The following is a 23305-nucleotide window of genomic DNA, read 5'->3' on the forward strand; positions in this document are numbered from 1 at the left end:
TTTACAGCTACTAAAATTAGACGTTTCATCCCTCTGCTCGTATGGGGTGGTCAAAGTGATTTTCGATACGCCATTGGCTACGGTTACGGTTAAACTACTCGTTTCAGGGTTCGCAGGGTGTAAATAAATGTTGAAATAGTAGTGGAAGCTTTTTCTTCGTTCTATGTAATATAATGATATTTCTTTCATAATTTACGTTAATTATTATATTTTCAAGCAGTGACGTTTCTTGGCTAATGAGAGTCTTGACTTATAGAATTTTGCCATCAGATAAAGAGACAATTTGTTCAAAAACGGACAGATTAAATAGCTGGCGCTGCAATTCATTTTTTTATAATAACGCTTTATATGTACTTTGAATAATTTATGTTAATCGGTACATTCATAGCTAGTAACGTTCCTGGAGTATTATGCAAGTCCAGATTAAATATCACAAGGTATTATCAAATTTCAGATTGACTATATGATTTGAATTTCAGTTTGGGTGTTAGAGAGATCCAAAACATATTGCTTTGTAATAACATTATTTGCATCAATCGATTTCTAATCAGCAATATACATTGTGTATTATAAAATTCTTAATTAAAATTAAGGTTAATTCTTCTATTCGTAAACAAAGAAGCAACTTGTTCAAAAACAAATCGACAATGAATTAAACATTTTCTTTTAATTATCTTTTAAGCGACTTCCTAAGTAATTTACTATTTCTTTAAATAGATCAGATATCTAAAGTTGAAATTTTGATTACCTCTATTCGACTAGTTACGATCCTAATTCGACCAGCGAAGAGAAGCTTCGAAGTCATTTGTTCGCGACGTTACGCTCATTCCACTTACAACTGTAATTTCTTTCTTTTATTCTCACAGCCAAGAGACCGATTATATTCAACCCCTTTTCGCTATTGTCTACGCGCGTCTAACGTCTCACAGTCTGAGTCCATAAAGCAGATCGTAAAGATGTCGAATACGGTATGCGGACATTTATGAGCCTCATGAGAAGAAAATTTCATTGCAAGAGCAGCATTTCGGAAGTTGAAGGACCGATAGAAACGAAACTCGCCTAGTTTTCATCATTCAGCGTTTGACTCTGACCTGCACAATGAATCTCGTTAATTCTTATTAATTTATTATTTTGCTGTTTTACGAGATTATTATGAATAGGGATGGAATCAAGCATCATATATATATGTAGCGTAAGTAAGTTTTCGTTTAATTTTAATATCCAGGACATCTCGTCAGGTATTCGAAAGAAGAATCTTTTTAAGTAAAGTTAAATTTAAACAAGATTTTGTTGGTTAGATTAATTTATAAGTATTTTGAGAAATATAAATGGTACTTTTTTCAAGGATAATTAGAAATTGGCCAGGTAGATTTGGTCTGTACTTTAATCGGAAAGGCGATCTACTATGTAATACCCAACTTTCTGTTTGTTGCATCAAGTTCAGGAGAAATTATTGGAATATTGGAATTTGCATAAAAATAAAAATTAACGTCAAATTACATTAAATTTCACGAGTTGAGATTTTTCTATAGAAATTGACTTGGATTTACAAGTGCATACTGAATTTGATATCCTTACCAACAACATATCGTGCATTGTGTGTCCATCATTAAGACAGAAAACAAAGGACAAGAATTCATGGTTTGCGTGATAATTGAAGCTCGTTTCCTTCATTTCTTTTTTTTTTTCATTTTTCAACGTGCCCATATATAAACCTTGACAAATAAGAGCAGTTGCGGATATTTGTCTTTCCCCGGTACTACGCGAAACTATAATTCGTGACAAACATCACGGTCCACTTACTAGAATCTGAAAACCAAACAATTCCTCTTTTACCTCGAGTAGAAAATATAATAAATGTATACGGTAAAAGAAAATAAGTATAAAGTGTATAGAATGGATACAAGAGTATACATAAGAACACGTGTTTTAATAAAACTTATTAAAAGGTTTGCCACTCGTCTGAGATTTAATCGAATCTTTAAACACCTGCCGTGTCTATATTCGTCTGCGAGTACGACAACGAGTAGAAGCTCCTCGCTATCTATTATTCTGAGCGTGCAATTAGAGAAGCACGAGTCCCACTCTTTCATCCTCTGTGCGTTTCTATCTCTTTCCACCTCCGCAAACGTAATTTACTTTGTCGTGGCTCTTGACCGTGCAGAAATGATATACATTATTAGGCAGCATGCGTAAGTGCATGCATACTTTGTGCCCTTTGCTCGTCTATTATAGTTACGTCGCTGTTCCTTCTGTATCCATTCGCTCCTTTTTCCGTATGAGTCATGGTGCACACGCGACAGCCGACCCCACAAAGTCTCTAAATCGCGAAAATGTCCCTTCATCGTGTGTTAAATTGACCCATAACTCACTAGAGTTACGAAGTATTATCGGAAAACGTTGGATTTCTTTCGTGATTTTCACTCAGTTGCGTTTGCAATGAGTTTACGACAAGCTCGTGTGTATTCTTAAGTACAGTTAGACTGATAATTTCACGTGTATTTTTAAATTCATTTGGCGAAAATGAAATTTTTGTAGCGTGAGTTTTGAGGAGTAACGTACATAGTTCAGTGTTGTAGCCTTGGTGATTATATGGTGTACCTTTTCTCATTCTTTTCCCATCAAGGTATATGAGCTACTATACTATTAGGTTATCCCAAAAGTTTATTTCTTTTCATAAGTGAAATAATAGATGAACACCATTCTTTATTTTATATTATTTTATGGACTTATGTATGATCAATTTCGTAGTAATAGAATAAAATGGATCAAACATAATTCAATAAAATAATATAAAACAAATGTGCATCTACTACTTCCTTATAAAACGAAAGCAACTTTTGGGACAACCTAATACATTTGGTTTTTACAATATCCAGTTCCAATTTTTTAATATCAGAACACGCACAAATCCTAAAGTTAATCGAACTCCTTATAAGTCAAACTAATCGTGTCAAATCTTTTTACAAATCTTACACCCTTATTATTTACGTACATAATTGCTATGCAATGTGTAAAAAAACAAAACTGCTTGCTTCTACAAATTAATTCTTTACGACAACATGCATAAATAATTGTAAGATCCAAGACAAGCATTTTAAAACACATAAAACATCATCATTCCTCTCAACTTTATATTTTAAAGAATAGATTAATACAATTAAAAAAAATGTCGAATAGTTTAATTATCAATAAACAACAATAAACTAGTTCTACAATCGTAAATTGAAACAAATGTTCGACTAATCGATCCTAACCACAGTGCAACTACACATACTATCGTAAATCACATTCTCCTCTATCTTGTAAAGACTAAAAAGCTTGTGGTTCCTTGGCTTTAAATCGCAAATGCCTCACACGCAACACGTCTCATTATCAACGATATTGCTTCGTCAATGGAAGTTTTTAATCGCTGTCTAGTAACTCGTAAATTAAAGCACCTATATAGCTAACAAGTTGATTTACGGATCTTAAATGTCGTTTGTCCTTTGGTCCGTTGGACAGACAAACATTAGTCTATCATATGCGTTGACGCGATAAATTGCCGAGCTTTGCCCTACCCATCTTCTTTCCACCCATTTGGTGTTACGAGGATGATTTACACGCTCGAACTGCCCTTTGTAAGCACGTCTATCTTTTCCCTTTCTTCTTCATGGTCGCGAATATTATAGGAAACATAAAGATTTCCGGTCCCATTGTAAATCATAATGTATGAGATGGCGATCGATATCTCGAACGATTCGCGATATCCGACATATGTGTAGTTCGACGATATTTAGAATTTCCGAGTTTTCCGTGACTTTGAAGCCGATTTTTGGAATTTCTAATATTTCTAGATTCTACTTCCTAATCCCTAGCTTTTGGTTTTCATTTCCTAATCTTTTATTTTTAAGCTCATGTCAAGTCATGATAATCTTCGAGTCATTCTACGAATAATATCGTAGTTACGTATAATTGCATGTATATAATTTTATCACATTGAGAAGTAAAATTTATCGCGTTTATTAACGAAGAAATGAAAATTATTATTTCCTATTTATTTTCTAAAACTATGTTCCAACTCTTTCGTAAATTTCGTAATTTCCCTGTTGAAAAATTGTTAGCATTTTAACAAATAACTTACAATTGGAATTCAGTTTGATGAAATGTATCTTCGTGTAAATTATCTCGCGAACAAAATAATCCTAAATTAGCTACCATTGTAACGTGCGTAAATATAGAAATATAAACAGTGCGCCATTTATTAATTTACTTGCAAACAGCAGGCAAATTTCTTGCAGAAGGATCTTGGATTGCGACCAACTGCTGCGACCACCATGTTCCCCTCATCAGTTTCAATTATTATCAAGTCGCGTTATCCGATTCCTTGAACGCGAATAAAAGAAGACTCGCGAAAGAATTCGACCAGAGGTCGAGATAATTTTTTATTTTTCCCAGCTTCCACGTAACGATCGAGTAATTTTCTGGCCGTTTTCTCGAATAAAACAATGTGATCGGTGATGATCGTCTAACTTTATTTAGATCCTTACGTTTTAATCATCCTTTTTCTTTTTGCGACATGACATAGATGAAGGTCACAAAGAAGAGATATGATGATACAGTCTAGCGAATTTTTGAGATTAATGTTACTATACGATCAAAAAGGAACATCTTTAAAATTATGAACAATGTGAAAATACATGTTTTATTCCAAGATCGAATAAAAGGACAATTTAGCAACATTAACATTGATCGGTAGCGTTCGTAAATTTGAAAATTGTCAACTATAAAAATAGGGAAAATGTGTAATGGAAAATAACGTACATCTTTGGATCAAATAAGTTGTCGCTATTTTTCCTATATTACGTTGAAGTACACGCACTTAAACATCAGAATTAGAAAATCAACGAAATCGTACTTGTAGTATCTCTCTTCTGTAATCTTAATTTCTTCGTCAATTCGATACAGATCCGAGAAACCAGAAACTTTCTTTCGCTTTCGATACGTAACAAATATATTTCCTTTCAACATCGAAACAAATCGAAGAACATCGACGTTGCTTCATTTTTAACTCTCGACTCGAGGCGAAAGCTTAATTTGTTCGTTCGCCAATTCCCATTTTTCACTCGGCTCGCGTTTAAACGCGATGCAAACACGAAACCCTTGCTTTCTACCGTCTAAGCAGCCCGAACCTACGCTTTGTTTCCAGACAAATGAATCGTTTGTTTGAGTAATTCCTTCGGGCTATTTCGCAAAGCGTTAAGCACAGATTCTTGTTCCACAAAAATAGGCTTGCCGCAACATGTTCCACCGCGCGTGGACAATGCTTGGAACATTGTGTAGATCGGATATCCTACCTTTTTAGTGTGTTTCGTATCTCAAACGTCCCCTCCTTACGTGATTCCTTTCTTAATTTTCCTTCAAACATTTTACTTCTTATTACTTTCCATCGAATTCTCAACTTTAACTTTCTATTTTGTGTTTTAACTTGTTTTTATTTCAAAATAATACTCACGTACATATTTACATATATATTGAGTATTTCCCTAATTTAAATGTGCTTCCAAATTATCGGAATGAATACAATTGCCAATGGACATTCTTAAACGTTTAGAATCCTTTCGTGCGTGGGAAAGATAAAAAATAATAATCTTTGCCTAGCCTTGAGAAATTTATTCCTCAGATTTAATACAGCCGACATTTTCGAGATGATAGTTCAAACGAATTTACGCGAAAGGAAATAACGAAGACTTTGTTCGATATTCGCAACACTTTTTCCTACTAAATCTTGCTCAAATTTTGACATATAAATACTCTGTTTTTACAGAAAGAAAATTTGTTAAATTGCATCCGAAATTTCTTCGCGTAAAAAGAGAACGTGCGATTACTTTCTCTATCATTTTGCCTGTAACGTACGATGTTCATTGGTGTAACAACCTAAGGAATGTGTTACGCAGAAATCGGAATGTACCGCGATCTGATTGTGTCGGAAACTGAAGCATCGGAAAAATGGCGAGAAGGAGGATAAGTTACGAGATTTATGAGATAAAAGGCGAATCCGCTAACAAAAACGATGTAAGCCCCTTTGCAATTGATGTTCGTGTTAAAAGCGATTCCTCGATGTGGCTAACAAGCACCGTACATATTCTACTTATTTCATTTGTGGCGAATATAAATTCGCGTAGAGACGGCTGAGAAAAGTGTACTTTTTTGTTTTTCCTTTTTAGGCAAAATTTTCTATCACGTGCGACTAAACGCGAGTTTGAAAAGTCATTACTTCGATATGATATGACAGTTAATATTATTCGAGATATTTACTACTTTAGTGATTACTATACTATGAGATAATGATTGTTATTTTAAGAGAAAATCGGTTTCGTAAGATAATTTCTTTTAATTAGAATTTTAATTGAATTACAATTAGAAAACATTATTTTTTTAATTTACAATTATAATATCTTCTTATTTACTTTTTAACAGTTAATAAGCTAATAGATGAAGGGATACATCTGTTCATTAGCGTTGAATTTATGAACGATTTCGTGTCAATGTTAGACGCGGCAAAGTGGCCGTTGTTTATAACATATTTCTGCGGATTGCGAATTTTAAGAGGTATTTTTGTGCAAAACACGTGGCGCCTGGACGAGATACGTTATCCGTATAAACGTTTATATTCGCAGTGTGCAACAACTGCTAATCTCGGTTCGGAAAATATACAACGAGCGTGGAGTATTTTTCGAACTTTCAACGTTGAAAAGAAACTCGTACCATCAGATCATACACGTGCGTTTCAACTTCATACGATGAACTAAAATTAAAGAAAATTCCCTATTCAGACAGAAGAAAATATTAAGACGAAGGTTGAACGCAGCAGAAGGAGGAAGAAAAAGCGACGTATAAAATAATCTGTGAAAGAAATAAAAATACTTGTTCGAAAAAAGAAACATACAACAAGATACAATTAATATTCGATACACAGGAAACCAGGAGACAAATGTTTATGGCTGCTAAATAATCTAGGAAAGATTAATACATTCTTCGTTTTTAAAAAAGAAGAAACATACTAAAACGAGAATATAATATATCTATCCAAACCAGATGTCAACACGAGTTTCACGAGTTTCACAAGAATATATAAACGAAATGCTTTTAGAGGAGTTCCAGCAAATTATGCGGAAGCAGTCTGGAGAATGTGTCGAAAGTGCGTGTCGTTTCACCGAGAAATCCTTGCGACCAGCTATTTCCGTCCTGGTCGCGGCGGCGTCTCCCCGTGTTCCAACACCCCCACTGAAGTCACGCGACACGTTCCAGCATAAGGGCTCTCATAAATATCATGTGATGCCTTTGGCCGCGGTTGTCGCCATCGCGTGGTGGCCAGTCTCTTTCGTTTTCTAGGTGGGAGCGCATTCGCGCGATGGAAACGCGCCATTAAGCTGATTGGATTATTAGAAGGCGAAGAAATGGATTAATCATTGGCATGTATCACATAACATTCACGGTTCGACCAATGAAAATTATCAGAGAATTGTTAAAAGTGGAATTTGGCTCGATATTCTGGCATTATCGACCAACCTTTTCTTCAAGCATTTTGACATATAGGTGTCTTCTTACAATGTTGTTGGTTTAAAAGAGAGATTATGACAGTCACTTGACATATTTAATGTTACTAAAATATGACTGCTCTTCTTGCAGCAGCTCCTCCCACCAGAAATATCTTTAGTTTCCTAACTGTAAATATATATAACCTTGTGAAAAATTTGAAAATATATGAAATCTGTGTAACATATAAAATGCACAAGATAATGAGAGCAATTATATATGAAAAAAAATATCTCTGATTTTAAGACAATGTGTAAAATAAATCTAAAGAAGATAAAAATATTTGTTGGAAAAGAAGGTTCGACAAATGGATACCACGAAAGCCACACACTAGTTATAACCTAACATAATAGCTTAACGAACTTAGAAATTACCTAAACTCACTCTATCGACCACCATTAGCCCCATCTCGTCTACTCGATCGGTAATATTAAATACTTGCATACAATGTAATCCCACAAATAATACAATCGTTGGTTTTCGTGTACCAGATGAAGATAAGAAAATTATCTACTGGCAATTGATCAATGTTGAACTTTCCCTTGTTTTATCCTAATGTTGTATCTATTTCCATGAAGTTTCCTATTCCAATTTTACGAAATTCCAATATAGTACGAATACAATACGATAGGTGGAAGAATGATGCATGAAATGAACAGGATTTTGTAACTTAATAGACAAAGTAAATAGGCGTTTTAATCTTAATTTATGTTCTAGATTCTAGAAAATCACGAGTTTCATAATTGTATATTGATACTGCTATCTATATGTCGAATTAAGCGTTGAGCATTTTACGTATCTGGGTCAGAAGAGAATACGTAATAAGGAAAAACGACTCGTTTTAGAATTTCTACATTTGTCTTTCGATGTGATAATCGATAGACTTATAGATATTAATACGATGTATGTAAACGCATTTCGAGGTATCTCGTGTGTTTCATAATTTTGATAATAAATTGAGATATTTAATATTATCTTGAGACCTACTAGCGCAAGTGAATCTATCAGAATCAGAAAAACTGATCAATCTTCATATTACTTCAAATAATTAGAACTTGAGAATGATCATATCAATTGTTAATAATACCAATTCCTTTCTTGATTTCACTTTGAAAATAGAAGTAGTCGACACAAATTAGACACATCAAGGAGAAAATCTATATATCGTGTAGATAACAAACTATCCTACAAACTCAGAAGCAAAATACTACATAAATTAGGAATTCTTAAACACAACCTATCTTATGTTTTTCTATGGAATATATAGCCTGGGATACATATATATAGAAGATGGTAGAATACAATGTAAATATAAATATTGTTTTCCACCGTCTTCTAAATATAAAGCAAGCTTCATTTTAAGAATCCACATCTCTTATATAAACATAAGAACAAACGATTTAAAAATCTATTACTCCACAGATACTGCACAAAATTCTCTCTTATAGCCGTACATTTATTTCAAAACTTTCCCGATCTTCTAAGAAAATCCTTTTTTTATCCTTCTGTTACTTACATCATTTTTACCATTCCATTTACTATTGCTCAATTATCAAAAACGAAACTATACGATAGTTGGCAAAATACCTTCGGCGAATTTTTGATCGAACGACATATGGAGAATCAAGTTCCGCTACGTTCGATCACTTTATAAATACTCGACGGAAACAGATGTCGACGACAAGTGGAAACGACACTGGCCGCGTACAATGTATCAAGCCGGTGTCAAACTGACGTTCGTGCGCTCGCTCGCGCTTTGAAACCAACGCGCGCCATTTCATTGCGATAGCGAGGCATCGAGCTGGATCTGTCAGTAATTGCCTCGAGTCGTGAACCGTTATTGTCAGGCAAACGTTCCAGCGATCGTAAAGATCATTCGGTAGGCGATCTTGAAATATAAATTTACCGACGTGGAGAACGCGCTCACCGCGTGCCACAGTGCCACGCCACGGTCTTTTCTAACCCGTGTGCAAATCCGCAGGAAGTGAACGCGGTCGCGAGACGTGGGTGTAGTGTACCGTGTATATGTACGTGTGGCCACCGTTTGGCATCGTACCAACCCGCGTTTCTGGTCTCTTAAGCAAGAAAACGAGACGATACGGAGAACAGGATACGCCTTTGAACGATCTTACCAAGCTTTTTAATTGGTAAAATTAATATCTTTCGGTGGTTTCATTTTTTATTTTTTTTTCTATTTTTTTTTTTTTTTTTTTAAATAGGCAACTTGGAAGAATGAACGAAGATGATTGAAATGGATAAAAGGAAGTTTGTGTTTGGGAAAATGTGATTAGTGTGATTGTGTACTTAGGTACGCTTATTTTACAAAGATAATATTTCTATCTTTCTATTTCGAAGATTCTTAAGATTCCTAGGGTTTCTATAATTTATTTTCTTAATCTTAGGTAGGTTCTTCTCTTATTTAACTTTTAACGTAACTTCTTCTTCAAATTCTATTAATTCTTACGTAATTGTGAAATTCGTACGTGGTTTTGTTTGTGTGTCTATGCACGTAAAACTGTATCATTTTCCTTAATTCCTTTCTGCTTTTTCAGCATTACGAAAGAGGATTACTTAATCTGAAGAAGAAAAACGGCGCTCCAGTTTCTAAGGACGGACGAACAAACTGAACGAACAGAGATATATGAGAATATGGTTGAATGGATTCAACGATAGCTTCTGTTGTTTCAACCTGACGAATCCCGTGGCTCTTGAGTGCTTTTCGGCACGAGGAATTCGTAAATATTTCGCTCATATGCTAAAATAAAGCGCCTCGTAGAGTGTGTCAGGTCTTGTAAGCCTCGTTCGCTTATTCATCGGTTGTTATATTGAAAATCGAGATCTCCGATAAAATAACTTTCACCAGTTGATATATTTATCATTTTCTTATACATGCTAAAACTGCTGGGGTAAACAAAGTGACTAATTCATAATATTACATCGAAAGTTTATAAATTGGCAGTGGTGAATTTTTAGAAGTTTCAATAATATTTTCAGTCAAATATATCAATAAGAACTTATTTTTCACTTTGCCAAATTTACATGATATTCAAATGATTCTAATATTAAAATACACTAAATATCTTAACGGATTCGTTACTATATGTTCATGACGTTGTTTATTGGCATACATACGGTGAAAATGTTTACGCTTGTATCACATAATAATGTTATACTTTAATTTCACGGTTCTCTAACGTATGTTTCATGTTTTAATCAAGCCTCATAGTCAAACAAGATAATCATATCCATCGCTCATACGTAAGAAACAGCTATGTATACGATTCAATAAAATTCTTACAAAAGTTTCAACTGTTCTACTTGGTTCCATAAATCTGTCCTGATATACTATCCTTCGATAAATAAACTATATTTTTACACCCGCACTGGCAGAAGTAGAAAAATAAAAAATACAAACACAAATACATGTGGGAAACGTGAAAATATCGTACCGGTGTGGAACTATTTTAACACTGTTTAAAATTCGCGTGAAAACAAAAAAAAAAAGAAAAAAGAAAAAGAAAAAAGTGCGGCACGTGGGATACGATAAGAAATATTTCCATAAATTACAACGATAAATTGCTCTTGGTTCTATTTTATCTGGAGATTTGCACAACGAGTCACGAGTACACGCGACCGTTCTATGTACGAAGACTTGGAGTTGGAAGCAAGAGAACAGATTAAACCTATCACATTTCACGATATTGTGTTCTAACCGAGGCTTAGATCGATCCCCAGGAGGCTTTTCAAACTTCCACGGAAATCACGACATCCTTTTAATGGCGCAAAGATACGTTTGATCGATATTACGACCTGTATTTTCGTTCTACTTAAATCTTGGCAACTTATGCAGCGGCCATAAACGCAGTGCAAGAGATCTGTCAAAGGAGAACCGCACGCGATTCGGCTATATTCTATTTGTTACATTACCAGAATATTGTATTTGTACTTATAAATAGGCCTCTCAAGATATAAACTGATCAACTCCATTTTCTATTAATTTCTTAATTTCATTATCTAAGTACACGGTTAATAATATAAAATGATTTAAAATAATAAAAAATAAATAGGATGAAAATGATATAAGTAATCATAAATTTTAAGATAAATTTAATAAACAGCATTTGAAATATCGTCATTTTTCTGAGCTTTTTGATTTGTAGAGTTGATCAATATAGCTTCCGAAGAGTCAAATCCCAATCGAATTCGAGCAAACACGATACATTTACATTTCAGTAATAACTAGTACATTGATATAAAACTCATGTTTAACAGGAAGCATAAAATACTAAATGTTATAAACATTAGATCTATTGACTTTTCATGTATAGTTATCTAAATATAATATTGATAGTTAGATAAAATTAAAATGCGTACATCTATTGTATAAAAGTAAACGTTCATATTATCAAAGATATTGAAAGTTAGTTTGACTAGTTCTAGTGTTAATATTATGAAATTGAATGTATTATTAAATTAATACGTATATTAATAAAATTTTATTTAACTAATAAGAAGTTAGTATCTTTCAAATTCTTTCAAACATCACACATTTAATCAAAGTAGTATCGACGTGAATCAATGCACTTTCCTAGCGATGTAAGAGTATCAGTACCAGAAATAAAAAGTTCTATATGTGAAATGGTGTTGTTACTTTAACCTGTCATAACCATATTTACGTATATCCTTACATATATATATATTTCCAGTAACTTTCATCATAATTTTTTCAAAATTGAGACTCATATGTCTAAGAAAATCATACGAGTAATTTAATCGTTTATTGTGACATTAATGATAATAATGACATTTTTTTAAATTTTTAATTATAAATATGGCGGATGGAACAAAATTTAATAGATGATATTAGGTTTCAAAGAAGCGATATTTCATATGCAATTAAATGTATCAAAATATCGTAGTGTTATCTTAATATTTATAAATCACAGAATTAATAAATTATTAATCTCATAATTACTCACCAGCCACTCATTTCGACAACCAATTAGACGATGCGTTAAATATAATCTTTATCTCGAATGTCTGATTCAAACATGGACGTAAGTTTCGAAAGTTTAAATGGCGTTGGGCGCGTAACGAGAATACAGTTGGAACGCCATCTGGAATCGTTTCTTCCTCTATTGAGCAGCAGTAGAATGGCAGTTGCGCGCAAAAGTCTGTTTATTTACGTGCTGTCGATGATTAATTGATCGCGAAATCGCGTCTACAAGCGATATCCGATGAGTGAGTTCAATGGAAACGAAAACGAGATGGTGTAGAGGTGAAAACATAACCAAACATATTCGTTGAATATAAAAGAAAGAAAACGCTAGTGAATGTCGTGACTGTGGAATTCAGCCTATCATCATCGTTCTAACCTATTTCACGAAACATCGTATTCTTCATTCTGGAATTTTCTGACGCGCTGTCAACGTTTGTTTGCCAACAGTGGTTCGGCATGATGCCATGTTCCCGCAAACGCTGAGCACAGAACCGTGCAAAATTGTTACCATGGCTGACGAAGTACTGCCGGCGAGTTTAGAAAAGCTCGAAATTGATCGTCTCTCATCGAGCTGTCCTCAGTAAGCATTTACCGCCAGAAAGTTCATTTAAAGCGCCTGCTCCTCGCAACTGTCCTATTCCAGTGCCTCGAACATTCTGAATTCTATCGTGTGCGCTCGTTCGATGTATCGGTTCGTTGCGGTTTTGCGACTCAATCCATTTTCAACGCGCGGTCAAGGTCTTCGGTTGAAACCTTACCTCGTTTCAAGAGTTACGCGACAATTTCTTGTTTACCCGTCGTATGCGTGCATCTTGTTAATTTGATTTATTAATGATGCAAGCGCTCGTGAACACGCATTTTAATGATCGTTACTTCTTGTACTCGATGCTGCGAAATAATAACATCGACTACGATCCGTAAGCAAATGTTTACACTTATTTCGAGCAAGTTAAAGGGCCCCCACACAGAGTCATCTACATTTACGAAATATTGCTCCTGGATAATTTACGCGTTAATACGATAAAGAAAACGAAAATAGAACAAGTGAAGTGCAATGATTGATGTTGGTCAAAATGTGATAACGTGGATTTATTAAATCTTAAACATAATTTCATTCAATTAGTGCCCCATTTTATCGTGGCTTCGACATGAATTCACATAGTTGGATGCTATTGCATAAGCGACCGAGTATTAAACGTTTACCAATATCCGATTCAAGGTTACGTGGCAAGAATGATGAATCATCGCGAGATGATTTTAAATCATCATATAGTTAATGTTTTTGTAATGTTTTCAAATCTCTTTCTTAACAAGATTTTATTGAATTTTATTTACGATATACGAATGTTGAAAGGATTATGCGTTCCTAATAATTATTTTTATTCCTCGTGATGTTAATTATCAACACTGCTTTCTATTGTTTCAGTATTACACCTACTGACAAAGTGAAGTCGTCAAATCCGTTTAGAACAACAAGTAAAATCATCAGTTCTGATTGCAGTCATTTATTTCGAAGACGATTGATACCTGTCAAGCCAACGTTAACCACAAACAGTCCCAGAGGCGTTAAAAGCACAACGAATTTTAAACCATCAAAAAATGAAAGAGTACTTGATAAAAATAAGAAAAACTCAATAATCAAAGAGGCTGTATTAAAATTAAACGATACTGGCACTAATTGTCTTAGTGATAATCTAGCAAATACATTGATTAAAGAAACATGTAAATTTAATATTTCTGGTAAGAACTCAAAGATTTTTGGCCATGGTACGGTCACAAAGGACTTTAAAACACTAAATATTAGCGAAGACTCTAGACAAGCTAAAGACGATACCAGCATTCAAGATAATTATCAAGCTAGTAGTTTCCAACGTGCACGTAGTAATACAATGCCAAGCTTAAAAAGAGGGCCTGGGCCAGGTGGAGGCAATAACAATAATAATAATATTAACGATAATAATAATAATAATAGTCAATCAGAAGCTGCTGGCTCAACTGGTCAACCTTCAAGTTCAAATACATGTTCAGTACAAGCACGAATATCTCCACCTTCATGCGATGTCACTATTGACGAGCTTGCCAGCTACTTCGAGGAGTTTGTTCATATTCCAAAGAAGATGTCGCACATGGCAGAAATGATGTATATTTAATTATAATATATTGAATTGTAACAGACAGATTTCTTATACGGTTTTTCAAAGACTAGCATGCGATGCAATGTTTATGCATGATTACAAGTCTAAACACTGTATGTTTGCTACAAATTCAATTTAATTTGGTACCTAAATTATATATAATATACAATAAAATTAAAATACAAAAAAAATCTGCGTTTTTGTAGAGGATTAAATTTAAATATCATTTTTCTGTTTTTTTTGAAAATGGTAAAAGAGAACAAAGATGATAATGTATTCATTTTAAAAAGCCATTTGTGTCAAACTATTTCATTTAGTTCAATGAAAAGATTTTAATGTGTTTGTTTTTTAAATTTTTGTATTATGAAATGAAACATTGGTACTAGAATAAATTTCTTGCAACTAACGTATTGTATTATTAAAACTCCCAATTTACTTGCCCGTTTATTAATGAAAGAATAATAAAGCGTTATATGGATAAAATATATGAATATCACTTGACACTCATCTGTTAATATGATACATAATATATTTATCTGCATAGGCTTATGGTACTTAATACAATGATACAAAGTAACCATTAAATTACTTAATGATAATAAGCTTTGGTACGTAAACAATGACGATATATTGATCCGTTTTTACTTTAGGTACGAGTGAACCATGTTGACGCGCGGTGTGTATGATCTTGACGAAAGCCTAAATGCATTAAAAAATATCCATCTATTTGGTGTGACGACTGTTTCATTTTTTAACATTTATAAATGGTTATTAAGCAATTTCTGACACGTTAATTTCGTTGGTAGCCCCGCGCAATACTCAAACTCTGTATCAAAAAACATGAGGTTCGTCACTATATCACAGATTTATTAAAATTTCATTTGAACGGAGCCACAACGAAACAAATTTTCAAAAGTAGGCAAGTCAAACCGAACGAGAAGGATTTACTTCATATTTTACGAATTATAGAAAGAATGAAACTATCTTTTCATGGAAACTTGTCTCCAAGCCGAGAGACGCAGTGTTCGAAAAAAGAAACTCGAAATAATACAAAAAGGAAAGTATGTGGAACCATAGTACGTATTATAATCCATACTTAAAAGATATGCTAAAGCTGTCACACGATTTTACTAATTGCAAGCAGTAAAAATAGTTATTCGATAAGAGTAATAAAAATAGAACTAGCGTTATGAGTTGCTACTTTGATAATTATGACGACGAATATTTATAGGCTATAGACAAAAAATTTAACTCGAAGATCGAAATACTTCAATTCGGGAGCCTTAATATAAAGCCTATATATTTATTCGTGGCAACGAATGGTCGAAAAAACGTTAAAGGATCGATAGCCTTACATAAACCAACTAGCATATTGAGTATACATATTTTGCTTTGAACTATCGAAAGCACAACGATGATAGAGCATTATTGCATTCGTGATAGCTCCACTAAAGACTGGAACATCTATACGTTACAATCAAGTTGAAACACGCAGCGTCTCCCGACCAGAATTCGATTTCAATGTATCGTGAAATACGTCGATGTAAATTTTTTGCTTGTTTTCGTTTTATTTAAAAATCCTTTGAAATTTATTATTTCAAATACAATAGAAAGGATATATACCTATATCTGCTCGAATCTCTAATTTGAATATGGACAAACAAGTACAAAATCGAGATCGTTTTTGAATTATTATATATATATATATATATAAATTACCAAATTTATTCTCGTGTAACAATCTCGTAAGAAAGATTGAAATTTCAATTACATATGATTCGATATCCTCGTGAAAAATTAGATCGAGCATATATAGTCGTCAAATACAAATTCAAATGCAATTGATCTGTTTCTTTTGTCTAAACAATATCAGTCTCTAGATCCAGTGGAAAGGCCACATGATGCCCTTACCAGTATTTAACATTTAAATATACTACTCTCTTCGTCTTGCTTCGGATAAAATGATGTACATGCGACAGTGTTGACATTCAAGATAGAGAAAATCAAATACATTACTTTCTATATATGATGGACATTATTTGCCATCGATTCTCGACGAATCGAATTCGTGCATGATTGTATTTCAATATGAATTCTACGAACTATGGCGACAACATGATCGTTAGCGAAAAATCTTGAGTGACCATTCTCCGTGAGAAACACAACATTTTGATCGGTATAAAACGCTCATAGAAAAAGTTTGTTGGACGTAATACAACTACATTTCTAACACTACGTAAACATGATGCTTTTTCACGTGCATTCACCGCATCATACTATCATAGAATAAATTAGTCAACTCACACAACAAAATTATGTAGTGTTTGCCTCGCTAATTATAGTAAAAAACATTATATTTATTGGTATACTATGTAATTGTGGCAATATAATGTCGAGTTCGCGACGAGTCCCGGTAAACTTAAGCCACAAAAGTATTCCATATTCGAATCGATATATCAATTGTATCGATATCTATTTGGAATCATTCGTATTATAGTTTGTCATTAGACAACAAACACTGGTTTGTTAGACGTTCATACGTTCGTTTTGTTGAAACGACACGATTTTCTTTCTATTGAGCAATAGTTACGGGCCGTACAAGAAGCATGACATCTTATTGCTCATCTCTTAATATGTTCACGGCAAAATGCGCGTGAAAAAAATACCACACATTCATAGTTGTAACAATTCACTACACTCACGTACATAGTCGTCTTATCATCGCTTGCACTTTCGTACTTATATTCTATCATCTTCTCTCTTTCTCTCTCTCTCTCTCTCTCTCTCTCTCTTTCTCTCAGCTTTTATCCCATTCATTCGTTTAATATTTTTTTTCTTGTTCTTATTCGTTTAAATGTTTTATATATCTAAAGTGTCATAATGGCTCATCTTGCTTATCGTGACATAGTTCAATGTACGTCTAGGGATTTATACGTCTAACGATACGTTCCGCGGAGGACGACCATGACGAGACAACGATATACGTCCTCGGGATCGAAACCCTTCCTTATCCGAGAAATATTCTTGTACAACGAAATTACGAAAAGAGACGAGGATCCGTCGGTGTTTCACATCCCGAGGAGATTTACAACTACCTTCATGGGCCTATCGCCTAAACTCTACCCTAACTTGTCGTTTGTATGTTTAGTAGAAAATTTACAATTTTTTTTTTTTTTTTCAAACACTTTGTACGAGCAACATCGATGACTTAATTTTTACCTTCAAGTAGTATCTCTAGTATTTTTTATTTTATTTTATTTTATTTTATTTTTTTTTCTCTCGATAGGTTCACGTAGTTTCAAAAAAAGTTTGTCACTTCTCGTGGCGACGTGCATTTATATAACGTACTTACATATGTTTGTTTCTGTTATTAGTAACTTCTTCTTATTCGCGTCCTAACGAATTTGAAAAAAGAGGTCTAAATTAATACAATGACGAGACATATTCAGATATAGGTACATTATCGACTCGCCGTAGAGAACAGATAGCTCTTGGCTTTCCTTTGCAAATTGCGATCACAGTAAAAAATAATAATATATATATATATATATTTATATATGTATATGTATATGTATATTCGTCGGAGAAACGAACGTGTGCTTTCGAATCGTATATTTGGAATACACTGTTCACAGAACAAAAATACACACATCGAAAAAGTTTTTCTCGTTTACGTATAAAACGTACTTAATCTCTCGTATAAAATATTGTCCTACTCGACGTATCGTTCGAAATCAAACGAAAAACTTTGCATATCCTAATTTATTATATTAATAGAATGATTGTATTTTAATACAGGCTTGTGCATTCAATAATTGATGCACAATCTGTGCACTTGGATTTGCAAGGAGTGAATCCAAAAGAAAAAAAAAAAACAAGATTTGAATTTTAGGAAAAGTCAGTCGCGATTGATTCGAGATCAATGAAGAAGCAATCGCGCAGATTACATAGATGTCGCAACACTTCTGTTTATCTGCGTCGTAATCATACATTGACGGATTAATATAATCGATTACATTGTCTACCATTTAAAATTCTACTTTTTAGTTCTCAACTGTTTCCGTTCTACCGTCTAAACATTATCTTTTTTTTTTTTAATAATAAGATACCTTTGTCAAATATTTTTAATATACTCTCCAAATTGTGAAAATGCTTAATAAATAGCTCAAACGTTGAACGATTTCGTTTTAGATTCTATAATATATATCGAATACGTAGCGGATAGAGAGATTCTATACTGTTATCTTCAGTCGCAACGTTTTGGCTCGTTACTAGTCGGCAGTTATCCACGATTGGTCACAAAAGTTTAAAGTCTCATCGATACACAGTACGAGCAAGACTCAGTTTCATTTTTTCGTTTCTCAGTTCCATGGCACACAAGATCATTGTTCTTGAAATGCTTCCTCGATGACTCTCAATTTTCGTAAAGATAACGAAAGAACACTTCGTAAATTATCCACGATTATCGCAGAATTTTCATTTTCTTTTCTTCTTCTTCTCTTTTTTTTTCTTCTTTCCTTTTTTTTTTGGCAGCGTTTAACAACGATTGCTTCGAAAAATCTGGTAACGTTTACAAAATTCTTCGCCATCAACAGACAGCTTGTAAATATTTCCTGTACCATTCTGTACTTTCGGTAATTCTCCTTTTTTTTTTCAAGTTTCCTTCTTTTTTAGAATTCATTATTCTTGTTCGCACAGATAATATCTCTGCAGATTTTTTAATATAAAAAAGGACACGGTAAACAGAGTCTTCAGATGTATTGCTAGAAATCTAGCAATAAATACCATAAAACTCCATGGCACAGTTAATGTGCGCTGGATGGAAATGACCGTGCGGTACCAGGTGACTCTGCATGTGAGCTGTGTATCAGTCAGTTGGTGGTTCTAGATAGGGTATTTCGCTAGTGACGTTGAATGACTCGAAATAGTGATTAAGGAACTCGAACGTGGGTCGCTTCTCGGGGCTAGCATCCCAGCATTGTAACATTAATCGGTAAATGCTGTCCGGCAGCGGGTGATTCAATGGTTTAGGCATCCGATAGCCTTTATTGATCTGATCGATTACTTCGCGACCCTGCATACCTGTAAAATGAAACGAACGATCGAAGAAATAGCAATAATTATTTTCTATATTTTTAATTGTTCGATAAATTTAATTTATACAAACGTCGATTATTCTGTAAGGACCATATTAATGAGAAGATATCAAACAATGACAATCTTCAACATAAGTTAATAAATAGTGAGTTAAAAACATAGAATTGCAGAAAATTAATGAAATTACAAAAAGAAGAATAGAACACAAAGTTAAAAAATTACAGTAAACGGTATTATTGAAACTTACCAGGATAAGGAACTTGGCCATAAGTGAAGAGCTCCATCAGCAGCACGCCATAAGACCAAACATCGCTTTTGATGCTAAATCTGCCATAGACAATGGCCTCGGGAGCAGTCCACCTAACAGGGAATCTACTTCCCTGTTTAGGACAGTACTCGTCATCCTCGATCGCCCTGGCGAGACCAAAGTCACAAATCTTTGCTTTATTCTTCTCGCCTATCAGGACGTTCCTCGCAGCAAGGTCTCTGTGTATCAATTGCTTGCTCTCGAGATGTTCCATACCGGATGCCACTTGTGCAGCAATGTAAATTAGATCCTCGAACTGCATGTATTTGCCGTCACCTGTCCTGAGAAAGTCCAACAAGCTGCCATTGCACATGTATTCTTGCACGATATAAATCGGTTCTTCCTTCGAACAGATCGCGTACAACGCGACTAGGTGTCTGTGTCGGAACTGTTTCATGATAGCTGCCTCTTGGAGGAACGCCTCCGTCGACATGGTCCCTGGTCGCAACGTCTTCACAGCCACTTCGATTTTATTCCTCCATTTACCGTAGTATACCTCGCCGAAATTGCCGTGGCCTAATTTCCGTATCAGCTGTATCTCGTTCCTATTGATCTCCCATTTGTCTCGTAACTCGGGCCCGAGATCCCACATGTCCGGCTGCGGTTTTGGACAGGGCTTCGAAAGCACATGACAGAGACCCAATGCATTCTCTGCAACAGTCACGGTTCGCGAAGTTACAGAGGAATTCCAACGAAATTGTTGTTGCAGCGAACAGTGTACAGGTTGATGTGGTTTAAAGAAAAATACCGTCCAAAAGTTTGAAACCATATGCATCAGTTTAGAATTCTACTTGCTGTAGGAAACTTTCTAATAAGACAAATAGAAGAATATTACTTGTTAGTTACAGCGAACAAAAGTGGTTTTAAATTTACCACCGGTAATGTGGCTTATGTTGTATAAAATAACGTCTTAAGGCAAAAGTACCATATTTTAAGGGCAGAATACATATGTAACGGCGCAAGAATTATATTTTTACGATCATATATTTTTCGCAAAGAATAGAGCCAGTAAAGGGGAAGAGATTAAAATAAATCACTGAAGATTCGATACAACTTACTGCTGTACGCCATAACAAGGGCGGGTAGAGTCGGGAATGTCTGGTTGGTAGCGATAAAGAATCCTCCATTGTCGAGCGGCTTAATTTTATAGTGTTTTACATGATGACCTCTTCCCTCCTCCCAATCCTTCACGGATAAACTGTATCCTCGTGGATTGTGCTCGCTGGGTCTCACCAAGAACGTTCCCCGAGGGTTTTCATCCACCAGAAGAAGCTTTCCAGCTTCTTTACGGGAGACATTCTCGAAAAACCAACTGCAGATGGAAAAGAGAAACAGAAAGGAACAGTGTCCAAGATTTATAAATTTCAAACTTTCTCGATGATTAGATGACACATTTGTTTGGTTCTTCGAATTCTTTTAATTTCATTTTATCGGTACGCTGCGCTTTGTTCCCATTATTCGTAGCGTTTCGCTTCGCTTCTTCAGGACAAACCTGCGAATGAAGGTTCCGTGTCCTGATGACACTATATCTATACGTATCCTCGCTGTGTCTACGAAAACGACGCAACAAAGCGCAACGTACTAATAAAAAGACGATCGAAGAAACACGACGTAGCGACGGAGAAATAAAACTTTAAAATTGCTACTTGCGTATGCGAGGTTTGCTGATCTTTTTATTAGATATCTTTTATCTGTCTATTTATTATTTTTATCTATCTTTTGTAGTCTATCGCAAGATATATACTGTATCTACTCATTGGTCCTGCGAATGATAATTCAACTTTGTAAAATTATACTATCTTGCCCCTTTACTCGTTAAACTTTCCTTTGTCCGCGGCTATATGACAATGTCGAAGATCGTTAGAAGAAAATTCGTAACGAAGGAAGGCAAGTCGAATGTATTATATAAACTGCTAATTGGAAAATGGAAGGAAGACTCACTCTTCGCTCTCGACCGAACGCTCCACGGCCACGAAGTTCCACGGGATGAGACCTTCTTGCAAAGTTGTCAAGTGTAAAACTTTCCACCAGTCGGGCTCGGAATCGTCCAATACTTCCATCCGGTCTCCCTTTACGAAACTGACATCGGTGCTCTCGCGCGCGGTGTAATTGTACAGGGCCACCACGATCTTGTTCGACCTTTGTGAATGCGCTGTTTCCAGAACAAATCAATGTAGGATGACGTACACGTGGAAATACGAACTATTTAAGGAATCGAATCCAAATTTTCGTGAATGAATCTGATATTGCACAGATTATTGGCCATTGCAATTGCAATTGACAGAGTATCGATCGACGAGATTAGCACGCGTCGATGAAATACTGCGGTCGTTGATTCGTATAGAGTTATCGTTCGCAAACAAACTATCGTTGAACGTTAATGAGGAAAATATTGAAATTTCGAATTTTAATGATTATTCATCAAATGCGTGTAAATATTGAAAATCGAATAGTTTCTCAATATGAATGGACAAATTTTTTGGGCAAAGTGATGAATTAAGTATAGAAGTTAATTACACGTAAATTACATATGGTCTTTTTTTTACATTTTACAAATTTTAGTTTGCTTCATTTTGCTTATTCAAAGCTACATTCCTTTGAATTTACTATTGAATGCTCAAATAAATTAGGAGATATTAATTAGAAATATTTGTTGTTCGCAATAATATCATTTTAGAAATAAATTAATATTTTTGAACAGTTGTACGGGTCCCTTTTATATATATATAAATTAGCAAGAATAGAGTGTTTCAGTAATATTAGTTGCCATTATAATATATAAACTATATGAAATAAATAAAAATAGGCATCGTTTTGTACCAACTGTAAGCAATACAAAATAACATCTTCTTTCTTTATATTCAATTTTTAGAAAATCATAAGAAATCTACAGCAAACATATAAGTTAAGCGTACACGAATCAATTTCCATTATCAAAATATAAAATGAAGTTTAAATATCGAGGAGTTTAGCAAAAAAAGCTCACTCTTAAATCTATGGGATTATCTTCTACGAAGCTGAATAATTGAAACGAAACGATATAATAATATCTTCCTGGTCGCAAATGTATTATTTTCATTAATTCACTGACAGTGAATTGTACGTCCATTGTGAACTAAAATAGGTATAATAAAAGAAGTTTCTGTCTGTATAATAAACAGATCTGCTCGGAACGTGAAGCATATTAAG

The 23305-nt window shown here is 34.4% G+C and overlaps 2 protein-coding genes and 1 long non-coding RNA gene across 8 annotated transcripts in view; 2 read left to right on the forward strand and 1 right to left on the reverse strand.

The window, feature by feature from the left end:
* Positions 1 to 7349: 7349 nt before the first annotated feature.
* Positions 7350 to 10883, forward strand: LOC110119604. 2 transcript variants are annotated; one of them, XR_007225395.1, is made up of 2 exons: positions 7350 to 9725; positions 9798 to 10883. It is a non-coding gene; the product is annotated as an uncharacterized LOC110119604 (long non-coding RNA). The 2 variants fall into 2 exon arrangements; XR_007225394.1 differs by having other exon boundaries at positions 10131 to 10883.
* Positions 10884 to 12693: 1810 nt separating this feature from the next.
* Positions 12694 to 15118, forward strand: LOC100644488 (homeobox protein 14). 2 transcript variants are annotated; one of them, XM_012312667.3, is made up of 2 exons: positions 12694 to 13157; positions 14004 to 15118. In XM_012312667.3, the coding sequence occupies exons 1-2, from the start codon at positions 13042 to 13044 to the stop codon at positions 14725 to 14727; spliced, it is 840 nt and encodes a 279-aa protein (XP_012168057.1). In that variant the 5' UTR covers positions 12694 to 13041; the 3' UTR covers positions 14728 to 15118. The 2 variants fall into 2 exon arrangements, with proteins under 2 accessions (XP_012168057.1, XP_003398341.1); XM_003398293.4 differs by lacking the exon at positions 12694 to 13157 and adding an exon at positions 13187 to 13494.
* A 105-nt stretch (positions 15119 to 15223) lies between these two features.
* The window catches only part of LOC100644180 (tyrosine-protein kinase Src64B), an 86488-nt gene continuing 78406 nt past the window's right edge, over positions 15224 to 23305 (reverse strand). For all 4 annotated transcript variants that reach the window (XM_012312665.3, XM_003398289.4, XM_003398290.4 and 1 more), the window contains 4 exons: positions 22058 to 22268; positions 21175 to 21428; positions 20057 to 20767; positions 15224 to 19794 (listed from right to left, as the gene is read on the reverse strand). In XM_012312665.3, coding sequence (XP_012168055.1) covers positions 19580 to 19794; positions 20057 to 20767; positions 21175 to 21428; positions 22058 to 22268 — 1391 coding nt within the window. In that variant the 3' untranslated portion in view covers positions 15224 to 19579. The remainder of the gene's footprint in view (positions 19795 to 20056; positions 20768 to 21174; positions 21429 to 22057; positions 22269 to 23305) is intronic.

The sequence above is a fragment of the Bombus terrestris genome, chromosome 10, assembly GCF_910591885.1.
Source record: "Bombus terrestris chromosome 10, iyBomTerr1.2, whole genome shotgun sequence".
In the NCBI taxonomy this organism is placed as follows: Eukaryota; Metazoa; Arthropoda; class Insecta; order Hymenoptera; family Apidae; genus Bombus; species Bombus terrestris.